The following is a 16524-nucleotide window of genomic DNA, read 5'->3' on the forward strand; positions in this document are numbered from 1 at the left end:
CATACTTTCATGTAAAAAATCTAAATTTAAATATATATCTTTTATACTTCATGAATAATCGCGGTTCCTTTTTGAAGTGAAAACTCCTTTAGAATCGTTGGGAGTGATTTGAGAAAAAGTGAAAGGAAAAAAGCGACACTCTTGGCTACGAATATTACATATACACGTAACACACGAACTAAATAACTTTTAGGCCAGCGCCGACAGCATGGCGCGATAGCCGAGCGGCTAGCAATGTGAGCTTCCGATCCAAAATCCTTGGTTCGAATCACAAGAAAAAAATTTTTTTTATACAGTTATTTTATTTTATTTTATGATATGTTTATGAGGAGCTTTTTTTCATGGCAGAAATACACTCGGTGTTTTGCCATTGCCTGCTGAGGGGTGAGCGCTATTAGAAAAATAGTTTTCCTTAATTTTGGTGTTTTCACCGAGATTCGAACTGACGTTCTCTCTGTGAATTCTGAATAGTAGTCACGCACCAACCCATTCGGCTACGGCGTTTGTTTAATTTTACTGATGCAAAAATGAGGAAAAATATATGAATAAAGTTTGCTTACTGTTTACACATTTTCCAAAGGTGACGGAGAACCAAAAAAAAAAGTCGATTTTCAAACAAATACGAGTGCATATGTGTAATTGTGTTAGAGTTTCGGTCACGCCCCAGCAAAACCTGCGTGCATATGTGTTTGTAACATTCAAAAAAATGTAATTGTGTTAGAGTTTCGGTCACGCAGGTTTTGCTGGGGACGCTCATAATAGCAACCGCGTGTGTATTTTTATATTCGTAAATATTTTCATTTTTAAATATTTACCGCAATTATGCCGAAAAATAATGCAGAAGTGTCGTGAAAATCGACAGAAAAAAAAATCAATAAATAGCAACACGGAATTCATTCACGAAAATTTAATAAAGTATACACCAGAAGTATCGCGGATACTTAGAAAAGATTACAATAAAGTTCCAATGATTTTAAGTGGCGATTTTAACGTAAATTTTGCATTGGACACAGCGGTTCCTTTAATTGACGTTCTCAATACAACATTCAATTTAAAAATGTGTAACAATCGAACTGAATCGACAACACGATCAAAAACAACCATTGACGCGGTATTTCAAAGACATGTTGACAACATCGAAACCAAAGCATTTGTATCATATTTTAGCTATCATAAGCCACTCGTATCATTTGTTGAAATTGAAAACATTGAGGATGAATAATAATAAAATGAAGAAAATAAAATATGAACTTTATAGCAATATTATAATGAACCTATAATTATCTTGCTCCTAATGCTGCTTTCGTCTTATTCTCTCTCAGTTTGTTTTACGGAAGGTTTCACTTCTATCGCGTCTAACCGTTAGACTGGTGTTTTTTTCTGACACAGACTGTATTTCGATTTCTGTATTTCCTTTTTGTTTTTAAGTTGTAAGTTTTAAAAGATGCTCGAATTATTATTTATATTTGTTATATTAATCTATGAAATCGAATATCCTGATTTTATAAACTAAAACAAACTTAAATTTTCCGTATGAATTGGGGGTACCTATTTGAGTGACCGTATGTGTATATTTTTATAATTAGCTCAAATTCTAAAGTGCCTTGCATTGGCATTCATATTTGTGATGTATGCAATCCTGAAAAACGTGGTTTTTGAATTACAATTAAAAAATAATAAATACTTTAAGATTTGTGTGTATGAATAAATATGTGATTCCTAAAATCCGTTTATCTTAAATTTCAAATGATTTATTTCATGTGGTATAGGTATTTAAATGCTTTCAGTTATTGAATTTTTATTCGTATTAAAAAAGTGATGCCCCAAGGTGAGTCCCGCGATCAAAATTCTTCGCTAATATTGGCATCCCTAGTACGGATAAATATGAATGTATGTGTAAAAGACTGACTGTACTTGTTGATGACAATAGGAGTTGTGATACATACAGTTAACAGCTACTGAGTAAGCAATAAGCGGAAGGAGAAATGAAGCATTTGTATGGTATATAATTTTATAAAAAGTGCGCAAGATGTACATATGTATGGAGCATATACATATATATTTAATATGTAGTGATGATTAGTGATTTTTTTTTTTTAATATTGTATTATTATTGTATTTCATTATATGGCATTCCATCGGGCTGAGTCAACATTTACACGTATCTCACATACAAGGCCCGTTCACAATTAAGCCCGAAATTGCAGCATTTGCAAATTTCTTTGGCAACACAACAACAAAATATGTATATTTGCCGTAATGAATTGCTAATGAACTGCATGTTTTCTGAGTTTTTTTAATGCTTCGATATATACATATATACAGTCAGCGACAAAAGTAAGTATACACCACATACAGGCCAATTATTATAAAATATTATTTTTTTTTATAAAACTATTATTTTTTTTATAAAAATACAGTTCATACTACAACAAGAACCATATAATGTTTCCACCTTTCTATAAAGTATGAAAAAATTCGGCAAATTTTCAACAAAATTTTTAACTTTTTACTCAGAATTAAGAAAAAAAAAATGGGTATGCAATTGGAAGATCATTGACTTTTCATATAATAAAGTGCAAAGTGTTAAGTGGGAGAATTTTTACTGCTGACAGTATTGCGTGTTTTCTTGCATATAAAAAAGAGGTGAGTAGTAGTCGTTAAATGGATCAAATGCACAACACTGCGTACGATAAAATTTCTCCAAAATCAGTGTGATTTTTAACCTACTTAAAACTTGCACTTTACGGTATCAAAAGTATGCTATAAAATTGCTAAATATGCTATAAAGAAATTCTGAGTAAGAAAATATTTGGATATTTTGATGAAAAGTTGCCGAATTCGTACAAATTTTGCATAAAGTTTGAAACTTTTATTTATATGGTTTTTGTTGTTGAATGAACTTGTCAATATATGGTGTACGATTTCTATTGACGTTGACTGTATATGCCCGCAAATCTATGTAAATCAGTAAGCAATAAACTAAACACCACTAGCTAGAGAGGGGGAGTGGTATTTTCTTTCATTATTGTTATTTTTCTTTCATTATTGTTTTTGTTGTTTTTTTTATAGTCAAATGTTAATTCTAATATTCATTAAATTGATTGCTCAATTCAGATAATACACCGTAAGTTCACATTTACGTCTTTTGAAAGTGACGCCTAGATGTCAGTAGTGAATAATTCCTAGACGGTTCCTTTCTTTATGTCATCTTTGGCATTTGTCAAGTAGGCAGGAGAGAACGAGTTAAAGTTATTCAAACTTACTATGAAAATACTCCATCATTAAGAGCAACATATGGCAAAATTCGTAGTTTATTTGATGGAAATAATCATTCGAATGAGTCGACAATTCTAAAGTTTTATGAAACTGGTTCTATCGCGGATGGAAAAGGGGCTGGGAGACCAGACTGGAGTTTTGTGAAAAGTAGAGTCGATGTGAATAAGCCAGCAATGATTCAAAAGCTGAGGCACAACATTCGGATCGAGTTTGCTGATCTCAATGCTATAATGTGTGGGCGAGTACGTGAAAATCTCAATTCTCGTATGGCAGCCTGCAAGGCATGGTCATGAGGGGCATTCAAATGCTGTCCCTGTTCATCTATAATTGCTGAGAGCAATATTTTGAATAAATATAGTGAAAACTGAAAGAAACTAATTTTTTACCTGTTGTACTTTAATGCAACATCCAAGCGCGTCGCTTAAAATACCCTTTAGTAAATCAATTTAGTGATGTTTTTTCATGTTTTTGAACAATTTGCTAATATTTAATCTGATGTGTCCCTATGTTATACTAGGTGGGTCAATAAAGTTGCAAATTGATAAGAGATAAATCTTTTTTTTTTGCTATGCTGTGGATAAAATGAATTTTGCATGTCGATTCATCACTATGGATGAGACTTGGGTCTATCACCACGATCCTAAATCAAAACAAGAGGTTAAAAAGTGGAGAGTGATGTGAACCAGGTTCTTCGGTTCCGAAAGAAGGTGTTAGCATCAGTTTTTTGAGATGCCAAAGAAATTTTATTTTGTGGATTACTTGCAAACTGGTAAAAGAATAAGTTCTGAATATTATTGTAACCTTTTAGAACAGCTGAAGGAAGAAATTCGTGAAATTAGAACTAGTTTGCAAAACAAACGAATTATTTTTCATCAGGGTAATGCATCGTCTCACAAGAACATTTTGACAATGGCTAAAATTCATCAACTAAAGTTCGAATTGTTGGGGCATCCAACGTATTCACCAGACTAGCGACTGCCATCTGTTTCCAGATCTAAAAAAATGCATGCGTGGAAGGCGTTTTTCCTCAAGTGGTGGTGGTCATAACAGCTTGAAGTGTATTCTGCAGCGCTTCCAGATTCTCACTTCAGGGATAGAATGCATAAATTGGAATCTCGTTGAAACATCAATTGTATAGATGGCCAGAGAGAGACTATACTGAATAACAAAGTGCATTTCAAACCATAAAATTGTGTTTTTCTTATCGAACTGCAAAACTTATTGAACAAACCAGTAATCGAATGAATTCGTGGTTCCACTAAGTGAAAAAGTGGTATGCTGAGATCCCCTGCAATGTGTGTTGCAGAATATATCTTTTTTGGGTGTTTGGCCGAGCTCCTCCTCCTCTTTGTGGTATGCGTCTTGATGTTGTTTCACAAATGGGGGGACCTACAGTTTCAAGCCGACTCCTAACGGCAAATATTTTTTACGAGGAGCTTTTCATGGCAGAAATAAACTCGTAGGCTTGCCATTGCCTGCCATTAGAAAAACTGCTCTAACAATTTGTCTTTTCGCGCGTTTTAGAAAATTTATTCCGTTAAGTTGTTGGAGGACTAGTTCTAGTCATTATGTGGAATACCCCGTGCGTACACCAGTTCGCTTCAATATACAAAATAGCCACGAATTTGAATGAAACCAAGTGAAATACGTGGCCAAATAAATGTAGGTGATGCCAAGCTGAAGATTCAGAATATCATTATTAGTTTCATATCGTCACTTTTGATTGAATTTTTTTCTATAATTTATTTTTACTAAAATTATTTTATTTTTATATAATTTATTTTATTTTATTGGTAAATTCGATTTAGTGCACATATTTCATACATACATACGCATACAATCACCGCCACCAACAAAATTTAAGCTACAAGTCATTCTAAAACGAAACGAGCCAAACGAGCATTTCCAACTCACAAAGCAAAATTACGAGTATAAAAAAAAATTAACAAATCCCTAAATGTTGTTTATAAATACGCGCCAAGGCGTTCTATTCACAATATGAGTACAACTCACCTAAATCGATTTTCGCCTTTGTGACCGTATTATCGAGAAGCTCGTGCTGCGGCACTGCGGCATCCAATTCATCTTTAATTGGCACTTTACGTTCCACAGTAGCCGTTTTCACACCCTCGCCGTCGGGTGAGAGATCGGATATCTCCGTATCGGATAATTCTGTTTCAAGTTTCTGGAACAAAGGTTTTGGCGGCGCTTTACGCATCATCTGTGGCGTCAACTTGAGTGTGGCGCTGTCGTATGGCAGCCCGACCGGGAAGCCCGCCTTACGTTGCGTCTCCTGCAGTTCGTGTTCCAAGTTGATGACACGATCCTTCAATTTCTTTACTAGTGCATTATATTCGGTGTCCTTCTCCTGCAGCAGTTGCTGGTAGAATTCCTCCCGATGGCACATATCCACTTCGCGTTGCTGATACTCGCGCACCAAGCGTTTGGCTTTATTGTACTTCTTATCCAAGGTCATATATTGCGCCTGTGATTGTTGTAACATATTTTGTAGATTCGAAGCCTCTTTTTTGATGTTGGTCAGCTCGCGTTCACTTTGGCGCAAACGCTCGCTGAGCAGCTCATTCTCGTTGCCGGTTGTTTCTAATTTGACCAACTATATTTGAAGGAATCATATGAAAATATCAATTGAGGAAATTTAGCGGCGCTAAAAGAAAGCGAAAGCATGCAATGAAAGCAAAAGTATTGCAGAGAAGCGTCGTGAGTATGACTAGTAATGAAATGGAGAACAAAAAGTGAAAACAAAAGGCGACACCCACCTTACGCTTCAGCGTATCAATAATGTCGTCTTTTAACAGGCAACTCAATTCGCTCTAAAAGTCAAACAAACGAAACAAAAAATAAAAGAAATATGGAATAAAATTATAAAATTGAGTATAAAACCAAAAATACAAAATGGCTTGCAGTTAATTTGCTTGCAAAAAAAAAAGAAAAAAAAAATTGAAACACGAATAAGTAAAACGGGCGTGAACGGAAAAGCACATGAATTCGCTAAAACTTATTTATAGTATTTCGTTCAAACCAATTACCGCTTTGTGCTGCATTTTCGTAACGTTTGTATCGTTCATTTTTTGGTAAATATTTGTTTGGTTTTTTTATTTTTTATTTTTCGTGAATCCACGTCATAAGTAAATCACATAAAGAAACATATAAAAGGTTTAAGCCGATTAAAAATCTTTAACAACTTCGTAAGTTAATTATTAAACTGCATTTTCAATTGGCGCGTCATTTTACATACCTCCTGTAGCAGCCTCTTCAGCGACTCTACCTCCTGTGAATGGGTAGCCTCGACCTCCATTGGATGCTCCACTTGTACGGGACTTGAGGGTCCCTCGCAGACACTAGAATTAGCCGAAACGGGTTGGGTGGAGTCCTCCGAGTAGTCGAGAGTGCGTCGTAAATATTCCTCTTGTTGTCTACAAAGTGAAGCAAGTGGAAGAAATTTATTTACAAAATATTAAAAAAAAAACTAAAAAAGTAAAAACAGTAATTTAAATTACGCACCTTTTCAGCCTCTCCTCTTTTTCGCGATCCGCTTGCAAACTCAAACGTATTAGCTGTGCCACTTCCGAATTATCCGGATCACGTTCACGTCCAATTTGAAATTTGACTAGGCCAGATGTGTTGCGCAACACCGATGCCGCATATGCCTGTGTAACGCCCACTAAGCTCTTGCCATCCACTTCGATAATTTGATCGTTAACCTGAGCAAATTTAAAAGTTTTAACTGAAGCAAGTACAAATGCGCTCCCTCACATCCACCCAATATAGCTAGTCGTCAGTTGTCGACATGGGTCGACGAAGGGAGCCGCCCATAATGTACACAGCTACGGTGTCAAAACTTGAAAATTTCAACTCACCTGAATGCGTCCGTCGCGTGCTGCTGCACCGTTATCGGTAATGGTCTTCACAAATATACCCAATTTTTCAAGTCCAGCATCGGCACCAACGCCCATACCAATTATACTCAAACCCAAACCTTCTGGACCTTTCATCAATTCCACCGGGAAGACATGCATCTTATCGACACGCTTCTCAAGCTCATATTCGGCTGAAGCGGCGACTGGATCGACATCTTCATTGCGGCGATCATAATCAGTTACGGAAAATGTTGAAAATACTTGTATTGGCCCTGAACTGAAGCGAATTTTGGTATTCTTTTTCACTGGTATTGGCGGGTAGGAGAGTTCGTCGTCATCAAAGTCGAGTAGACCTGCGGAAAGTGTTTCGAAAACAAATGGTTAATGGTGTTAAAGTAATAAAATGCAAAAACATCCACTCCATTATTAAAGGTAGGCCTGTAGTGATAGAGATATGTGGGAGGAAACAAATTCAGTACCTCATCACAGTGAGGTTTTTACTACCGCACGCAATTTAAAGCTATAAATGGAGTTTTTAATGTCTAAAGACGGAAAGAGACGGTATTAAACTATTCTTTTTGATTCATAAATAACTTTTAAAAAAGCTGAACTAACTTTGCGCAAAAAATTAGATGGAAGCATTTACAAATAATAACCACAGCCGTTTTCAAAGTTTCCATTAGGCGCTTACATCTAGCAGATACTGTACTTGTATTTTCGATTTACTTGAATGCTTATTTGCCTTCTTAACTACCCTCTCGGGGCCTCTCGCACGTGCGACTATCTCGCATGGTTTCTGAAAAAGCTGAGTATTGGAGCATTTAAATCCTATAGAGTTAAAAATTTGAAAACATAATGTTGCTAGTATTTCGTGGATCTCACAAGACAGTTAAAGTTCTTGGTCTGCAAAAGTGATTGGTGATGATTGGTCGCCATTTATGGCATTCATGGATCAAGAGATGATAAAAATAGAGATGGACTCTCGCTAAATGTCGTTGAAGCCCTTTCGATTTATCATTGGGCACAGAGGTTGTGGATATATAATTCACCTTACAGCTGGAATTTTCTTAGCGGAGTTGGGGCTTGCCCTGACTAAAAGCTGCAAAGCAGAGCTAATCCTATTTAGAACGGAGTACGACAATGTGATCTGATCGCTGGAGTGCCGCACGTAGTAGTAAATCTCCTAAGGTTCGTTAATCCATTTTCTGCATTATTCGCTGTTGTCAAAGGGCGATGATGCATTCATCTTTACTGTAGAATATTCAACGCACCACTCTTACCACCAGCTAGGATAGGCTGTATTTTCCTCAGCACTCAAATCTGATTAGAACCCGCCGTATCCGAATGGGTTGGAAAACACGGATAAATCAATTCGGAAGTGCACGCGTTAGAAACGTCGAGCACGAAATACCAAATGATAGAAAAAGTTTTTTCTAACAGCGGTCGACCTTCTGCAGGCAATGGTTAACCTCCGAGTATATATCTGCCGCGAAAAAGAACCATTTGCCGTTCGGAGTCGGCTTAAAATTGTAGGTACCTCTATTTGTGGAACAACGTGAAGACGCACATTTATGTATGCGTACTTGGCTCCCTTCGTGAACTTAAAGAGGATAAACTCGTACATCTGGTTTTAAAACAACCTTAAATGAAGGAACTTGTTGGAGATTCAGAAATATCGCAAATGCTATTTTAGCTGTCAAAGTACAAAAAATCGATATTTCAAATTCCAATTTTGTATTAAATGCGGGCACGCGGTTAAAATTTGTATGATTTGCTGAATCTCATGAACGGGAAATTGTAAAAAATTGCTTCCAAAATTCCGAAATGGTATTCGTAACTTTCAGAATGCCTACGTTGGTTTAGGTTATGCTGGTATTCGGTCTGTACGACCAACTCACATAGACCTTACAGGCCGTTGTGACACAGTAACCTCATTTATTTTTCTTCGTGGAACCATTTTGTGGCGCTTATGAAGCTCAGGATTGGTCCCATCCCTACGCCAAATTGTTATGTAAGAGAGTTGAAAAAATATTCTCCCAAAAACACTATTCTGATTTTAGCTAAGGCGGGACAATTGCATAGGAAGTGCTTCTTCCTCATCTCTACAACTTGTACAATATTCATGGGAGAAAACTCCTAGTCTCAAGGAATCCCTATCAAATAGCCAATGACCGGTTATACACGACCTTCGAGATATCATCTCTTGAAAGGCTAAGTAGTTTCTTTGTATTTTTCTTATTTATTTGCGGCCATAGTAGCCTAACTGTTACGCATATGTCTTCATCTCTCCCCCTATGAATCTTCCCTATTGAACTCTTGGATGTTATTCTTAATTATTAATTTGCTTGTGGGTCCATAGGTATCCCAGTGGTAGTTCTATCACTGAGCAGTTGAAGAGTAGTACATTTCCTGGCCAGCTCATCGGCTTTACAATTTCCCTCCATACCGCTATCTCTATGCAACATTCGATCTCAGTATAGCCGGATTCATTGATTTGATTTACCAGCCGCCTGGCTATCAGAGAATATAAATAAGTAAATAAATTTAATTATAATCGTTTTCGTTACGGCATGCGTCTTTAGATATAGCAAGAACCTCTGCCTGATAGACGCTGCGGTAGTGTGGTAGTCGAACGGATAGTTCCAGTCCTAATTCATTCGAAAATACTCCATAGCCAACCTTATCGTCTAGCTTGGAAGCATCTGTAAACAAATTTAATTCTCCCCTTCTCAATGACCTTGGTGTCTTCCCCTCCCTTCTTGACGGCATACTCGACTTGAAGAGCTTGTCGAAGTAGAGTCTAGGAAGAGAGAAATAGTATATTTCTTGTTTGTGACTATTCAGAGTGTGCTAAATAGAGGCGTGGCCAAGCCACCTCCATAGCGCATTTCTTTAGGTCTAAGCGCCGACGCGGTGGCCACGTGTTTCCCTACAAGATTTAGTGCAGCAAGTTGATTACCATTTCCAGCGCTTTCTTTGTGGTAGGCCTTAAAGCACCAGAGATGCATAAAAAAGCTGGATCTTACTTATGGCTTTAACGTAACTTGTCTTTTGAGCAGATGGCCACCATACAAGTGTTCCATACATTAACGTTGACCTAACTACAGAAGTGTGGAGCCGAGGTGTTACCACGCATTTTATACCGACTGTTTTTTGCAAGTATATCATGCAACATTGGCCTTTCTTACTCTTTCCTCAATATTAGGTTTCCAAGTAAGTTTCCTATCTGATTTGAGTCCTAAGTACTTGGCATTCTCTCTTAGAGGAATCTCCACACCCTTAAAAACTAGCGGGGAGATTATAGGTTCTGAATGCTTACTTACTCTATTCACAGACCTTCCATAGAGATTGGAAATCTTTATTCTAAATAAAATATCTTTGCCTACCCCCTCAGAAGATCAATTTAATTAAGGCCCTCGCTTCATTTAAAATGGTGTTTTTTGGCTGTTTCTTGAGAAGCCTTTAAAACGGAAACGAAAAAAGATGTTTTATTTTTGTTTGCAGTATTTTATTTTCAGATCTATTGTTAAAAAATAAAAAATTTTGTTTCGCCATACGAGGTTCGTTCAAAAAGTTGCCACCCTTCAAAAATTGGTCTTCAAATGGACAATGGATACAGATATAGCCGGTTCTACTAAACCCATTTAGATGAAATAAAATTTAAATGGCGTAGAATTGTTATAATTATCGTGTGACTTAAGATCAGTTAATTAAATTGCAGTATTTTTTTTACCTCTTTTATTTTTATTTTTATTTTTATTTTATGACATTTATTATTTAACGACATTCATACTGAACAATAACTTTTTCGTCTTTAGGATTTCAGACAGCTGTGAGTACAGGAATCCGTGTTACCGGCAACATACCTTTTTTTGGAAGACCATTTCTTGAAGACTGATAACTTTGTGAACGAACCTAATATGCGCATTTTTGAGCAATGGATCGAACAAATTAATACTCAAAACAAAAATAAAAAATATTTTTTCGTTTCCGTTTGCACACAAAGAAACACTCAAAAAACACCATTTCAAATTAGGCGAGGGCCTTAAAAAGGTGAAGCCGCTTGACTATTTGAAGAATGTAGTAAAACTCGACTAATTTTCAATCCCATATCTCAATTAAAAGATATTTTATTTAAATACAAAATATGGCACCGCTACAGGCAATTAGAAAATTATTGTTCAACAAAACTCACCTGGCACTTCCATCCAAAAGTTGCCATCTTCAAAGTAATGTACCCCCGATTCCACATATACCTCTTTGCTCTTTTGTGGCGGATACTCTGGTATGTAGTACTGTGAATCGTCGAGTTCTCCGCCAATGCTGGTAGTTGTTGTATTTGTATTAATTGAATGTAGTTCACCCTCTGCTAATGAATAAGTGGAATTGTGTTTGCTCGAAATTATGCTGTCATCGATGGTGGTGGTCTGATTAAGTGTACCATCTGATTGTGTGGACTCAACCGATACAATCGATTCTTGTAACGATTCGCCCGTTTGCCCGTGTGGTGGTAGTGGACTGCTTTCGTCCTGTTGTAAAATTGCTTGATTCAAAAGTGATTGTTGTTCGTATTGTTGTTGTTGTATGAAAAGCGTAGAATCATTGTCTGCATCATAACTAATCTCGACTTTGGAGGCAGTCACCAACTCGGAATGTTTACTTTCAATAAGACTACTTTCACCACCGCACTGACTATCCTCGGACTGTCGTCTGTCGTTGACGGCAGCACAGCGGGAAATTAGCAAATTTTCTAGACTACGATTAGGCGCTTCGAGCACATCACGCAGCCACTCGGGCTCATCATCGTCGTGTATATTGCTGCTATTGCTGTTGTTGTTGGCCTGATGAGTTGCAACACTGACGCTATCTACCTTAGTGAAGGACACATTCAAAACGTGTGCAGGTGCGGTGCCAATGCCAACTATGTCGACATCTCCATCGTCATCCTCCTCCTCCTCCTCAACTTGGGCGTCGACCTCGTTTTGGTGGCCAACACTGTCGTCGGCGGATGTTACTACCGTGACAGTTATTGGATTACTATCGCCACTAACAGCAGCAGTGAGCGCATGTGCGTCACCAGCTTTGTCAGTGGTAACTTCGCCGCTGACAGTTGCTGTATCCTTTTTGGCTTGTTGATCTGTTGGCGTGAATTCTGATTGAGTTTCTTCGACTAGACTTTTAATGCTAGTTGGTGAAGTGGCTGTGGCAACAACATTTGCAACGGCCGCACCAACTGTCGGCGCAGCGGAGAGTATCTGTTCGACTTCTTTGGCTTGTTCGTCGGAGAGCAACGACTGTTGTCTGTGCGTGGCGTTCAAGTAAATGCAATCAATTTCAAATTGAGCCGATTAGCGTTATTAAGGAAAATGAGGAAAAAGAATATGCGAAAATAAAAAATTATTATTGTAGATTGGTATATATAACATACAGAAAGAAATGGTTAAGTATACAGGAGAGGGGGTGATGATGGTAGATAGATAAAAGTTACACTATTCTATATACGTTTCATTGCATCAATTTCTTTCCACCTAAGCAGATATTTCTGTTTGCAAATACTACTTTTATACAGTTACATACAAGCAAAGCATTTTTGGTTAATAATTCTACAATACCAGCCACCGAAGAAAGGTGAGATAAAATAGAAATACAGGCTGTCATATACGTAGTATTATGTTAATCAGGTGGAAGGACGAAGGTAAGTAGATCCAGCAAATATTTACAGCACAAGGCTGTAAGGCAAATAATTCACAATTTCCCCAATCGAAGCATAGACATAAAACCAGATAGAAAAAAATGCAATTTAATTAAGGGATAGGTTCTTTCTACCAAATACTGACGGAGGTGCTGGCATTTCTCAACGTCATTTTGCACAGCCGTTTTATTCAGTTTTTTTATATTTTCTTTTATTTTATAACGATTTGTTTGTTCTATCATTCGATAGAACTCTTTCCGTTCAACAAGACTATGTTAACTGTACTTTTGAGTTATTTAATTTTTTTATTACTTTTGAGGCTTAGAAATGGAATATCCAGGAGGCAAAAATCAACATTTTCGACACCTGCACTTCTTTGCTTCTCATGGAGGTCAATAAGTCGTCTTTAATCTTTAATCTTTATATTTAACTTTATCCTTATCTCTAATTTTTCTTTACCTCTCTCTTTTTCATTACCTTTATCTTCATCATTATCTTTATCCTCATGTTTATTTTTAGTTGCATCTTTACTATTTTCCGTATCTGGATATTCACCTTTGTCCTTAAGAGCTTTTAAATATTTAATTTTTCTATCATATTTTCTCTTTTATTTCTTTAGTTATCTTAATTTTTATTTTTATGTTAGTGTTATTCCTAAACCGCAGCTTAATAAATATTAAAGCCTACATTTAGGAGGCATCTTCATATATGTGTGGACATGTTTTGGCGTTTGCACTAGTAATATATTTGAATTGATTTTATCGTCTCTATTAAACTGATATTAAATAAAGGCAAAAAAAAATATTTCTTCAGCTAGTAAGGCATGTAAAAATCATTTGTATTTATATATATTATAAGACCATACGATTTTTCGCACTCAAATATATTTATAACCAAAACCACCACTACAAGCGTTTTCAATTTTTTGTCTGCCTGGTCGTTTGGGCTAAAAGCTAAAGACTCAACCAAATTTGATGATACTTTCACCGACATGTTAAATAATTTCCAGGATTTATTAATAGCTATTTTTATATGACGTGATAAGGGAATTACTATCAAGGCGATGTGGTCGAGATATTTTATGAAAATTTTAAAATGAAACCTTTTGAAATTGTTATGCTTAATAATTAATGTTACATAAATTTTTTAGACACTTCTACAATATTTGCATGACGGATATTTCATATTTTATTTAATTAATTATCATGCCATTCTGTAGCCAGCAGCCATACAATTCTATCAGTTATAAAATTTATTTATACAATTTGCAGTGTAAATGTACTAGAATGATACGGAAAACATAAGAATATTCCTCGTAGGAACTTTAAACTTCATTTGATTTAGGTGATAAATTTATTGCCAAGCTGACTGAGGAGCGGCGTAGTATTAATTCAAAAAGATTTTTCGTTACATTGAAGAAATGTACAAAATCGCCAGTAAAACCAAAAAGGGAAATATCTATGCGAGTTTTCAGCCGCTTGATTGGCTATTAAACTGTGTGTCAGAAGAAAAACAACAAAAGAAGCAAACAAAAAAAAAAAAAAAAAACAAAGAAAAAAACAAAAAAAAAAAAACTGATTACAAAATTTGAAATTTTCATAAAAATAAGTTTAAAAATGGGTGTTTTTTTTGGATGTTGATGAAAATTTGTTTAAAAATTGTTCTTTTTTTAATTCATTTAAATTTTCATGAAAATGTGTTTAAAATGTTTTTTTTTTTTATTTATTTTAGTTTACATGTTTGAAATTTTTGTTTTTGTTGAAAGTTTTGCTTTTAACTCATTTTAATTTTCATAAAAACAAAAGTTTAATATTTGCTTTTTTAAGTTATTTATTTTAATTCAATTTATTAATTTTAATGGTTTTTTTTTTAATTTATTTTAATTGTCATGAACATTTGTTAAAATGGTTTTTTATTTACTTTAGTTTTCATGAAAATTTGATGAATTTTTTCTTATTTTTTTAATTTTCAAGAAAATTTATTTAAAATGTTTTTATTTATTTTAGTTTACATGAAAATTTGATGATATTTTTTTAATATATTCTTATTTTCATGAAAATTTATTTAAAATGATTTTTTTATTTATTTATTTTAGTTTACATGAAAATTTGTTAAATTTTTTTTTTATTTGCTTTAGTTTTCATGAAAATTTTATGATTTTTTTTTATTTTTTTAATTTTCATGAAAATTTGTTTAAAATGTTTTTTTTATTTATTTAGTTTAAATTTTTTACATTTTTTTTTTTACATTACATTATTTCAGTTTACATGAAAATTTGATGATTTTTTTTTTTAATTTATTCTTATTTTCATGAAAATTTGATGAATTTTTTTTTATTTTTTTAATTTTCATGAAAATTTGTTGAATTATTTTTTTATTTTTTTAATTTTCAAGAAAATTTGTTTAAAATCCTTTTTTTATATATTTAGTTAAATTTTTTACATTTTTTTTACATTACATTATTTTAGTTTACATGAAAATTTCATGATTTTTTTTTAATTTATTATGTGTGGACATGTTTTGGCGTTTGCACTAGTAATATATTTGAATTGATTTTATCGTCTCTATTAAACTGATATTAAATAAAGGCAAAAAAAAATATTTCTTCAGCTAGTAAGGCATGTAAAAATCATTTGTACTTATATATAAGACCATACGATTTTTCGCACTCAAATATATTTATAACCAAAACCACCACTACAAGCGTTTTCAATTTTTTGTCTGCCTGGTCGTTTGGGCTAAAAGCTAAAGACTCAACCAAATTTGATGATACTTTCACCGACATGTTAAATAATTTCCAGGATTTATTAATAGCTATTTTTATATGACGTGATAAGGGAATTACTATCAAGGCGATGTGGTCGAGATATTTTATGAAAATTTTAAAATGAAACCTTTTGAAATTGTTATGCTTAATAATTAATGTTACATAAATTTTTTAGACACTTCTACAATATTTGCATGACGGATATTTCATATTTTATTTAATTAATTATCATGCCATTCTGTAGCCAGCAGCCATACAATTCTATCAGTTATAAAATTTATTTATACAATTTGCAGTGTAAATGTACTACAATGATACGGAAAACATAAGAATATTCCTCGTAGGAACTTTAAACTTCATTTGATTTAGGTGATAAATTTATTGCCAAGCTGACTGAGGAGCGGCGTAGTATTAATTCAAAAAGATTTTTCGTTACATTGAAGAAATGTACAAAATCGCCAGTAAAACCAAAAAGGGAAATATCTATGCGAGTTTTCAGCCGCTTGATTGGCTATTAAACTGTGTGTCAGAAGAAAAACAACAAAAGAAGCAAAAAAAAAAAAAAAAAAAACAAAGAAAAAAACAAAAAAAAAAACTGATTACAAAATTTGAAATTTTCATAAAAATAAGTTTAAAAATGGGTGTTTTTTTTGGATGTTGATGAAAATTTGTTTAAAAATTGTTCTTTTTTTAATTCATTTAAATTTTCATGAAAATGTGTTTAAAATGTTTTTTTTTTATTTATTTTAGTTTACATGTTTGAAATTTTTGTTTTTGTTGAAAGTTTTGCTTTTAACTCATTTTAATTTTCATAAAAACAAAAGTTTAATATTTGCTTTTTTAAGTTATTTATTTTAATTCAATTTATTAATTTTAATGGTTTTTTTTTTTAATTTATTTTAATTGTC

The 16524-nt window shown here is 34.2% G+C and overlaps 1 protein-coding gene across 7 annotated transcripts in view; it reads right to left on the reverse strand.

Moving 5' to 3' along the window:
* The window catches only part of LOC128861659 (uncharacterized), a 213013-nt gene that overhangs the window by 9186 nt on the left and 187303 nt on the right, over positions 1–16524 (reverse strand). For 6 of the 7 annotated variants that reach the window (XM_054099954.1, XM_054099958.1, XM_054099956.1 and 3 more), the window contains 6 exons: positions 11353–12458; positions 7158–7510; positions 6802–7001; positions 6536–6713; positions 6057–6110; positions 5293–5893 (listed from right to left, as the gene is read on the reverse strand). In XM_054099954.1, the coding sequence (XP_053955929.1) occupies positions 5293–5893; positions 6057–6110; positions 6536–6713; positions 6802–7001; positions 7158–7510; positions 11353–12458 (2492 nt within the window). The remainder of the gene's footprint in view (positions 1–5292; positions 5894–6056; positions 6111–6535; positions 6714–6801; positions 7002–7157; positions 7511–11352; positions 12459–16524) is intronic. The other variant, XM_054099957.1, reaches the window with a different exon arrangement.

The sequence above is a fragment of the Anastrepha ludens genome, chromosome 4 (assembly GCF_028408465.1).
Source record: "Anastrepha ludens isolate Willacy chromosome 4, idAnaLude1.1, whole genome shotgun sequence".
NCBI classification, from domain to species: Eukaryota; Metazoa; Arthropoda; class Insecta; order Diptera; family Tephritidae; genus Anastrepha; species Anastrepha ludens.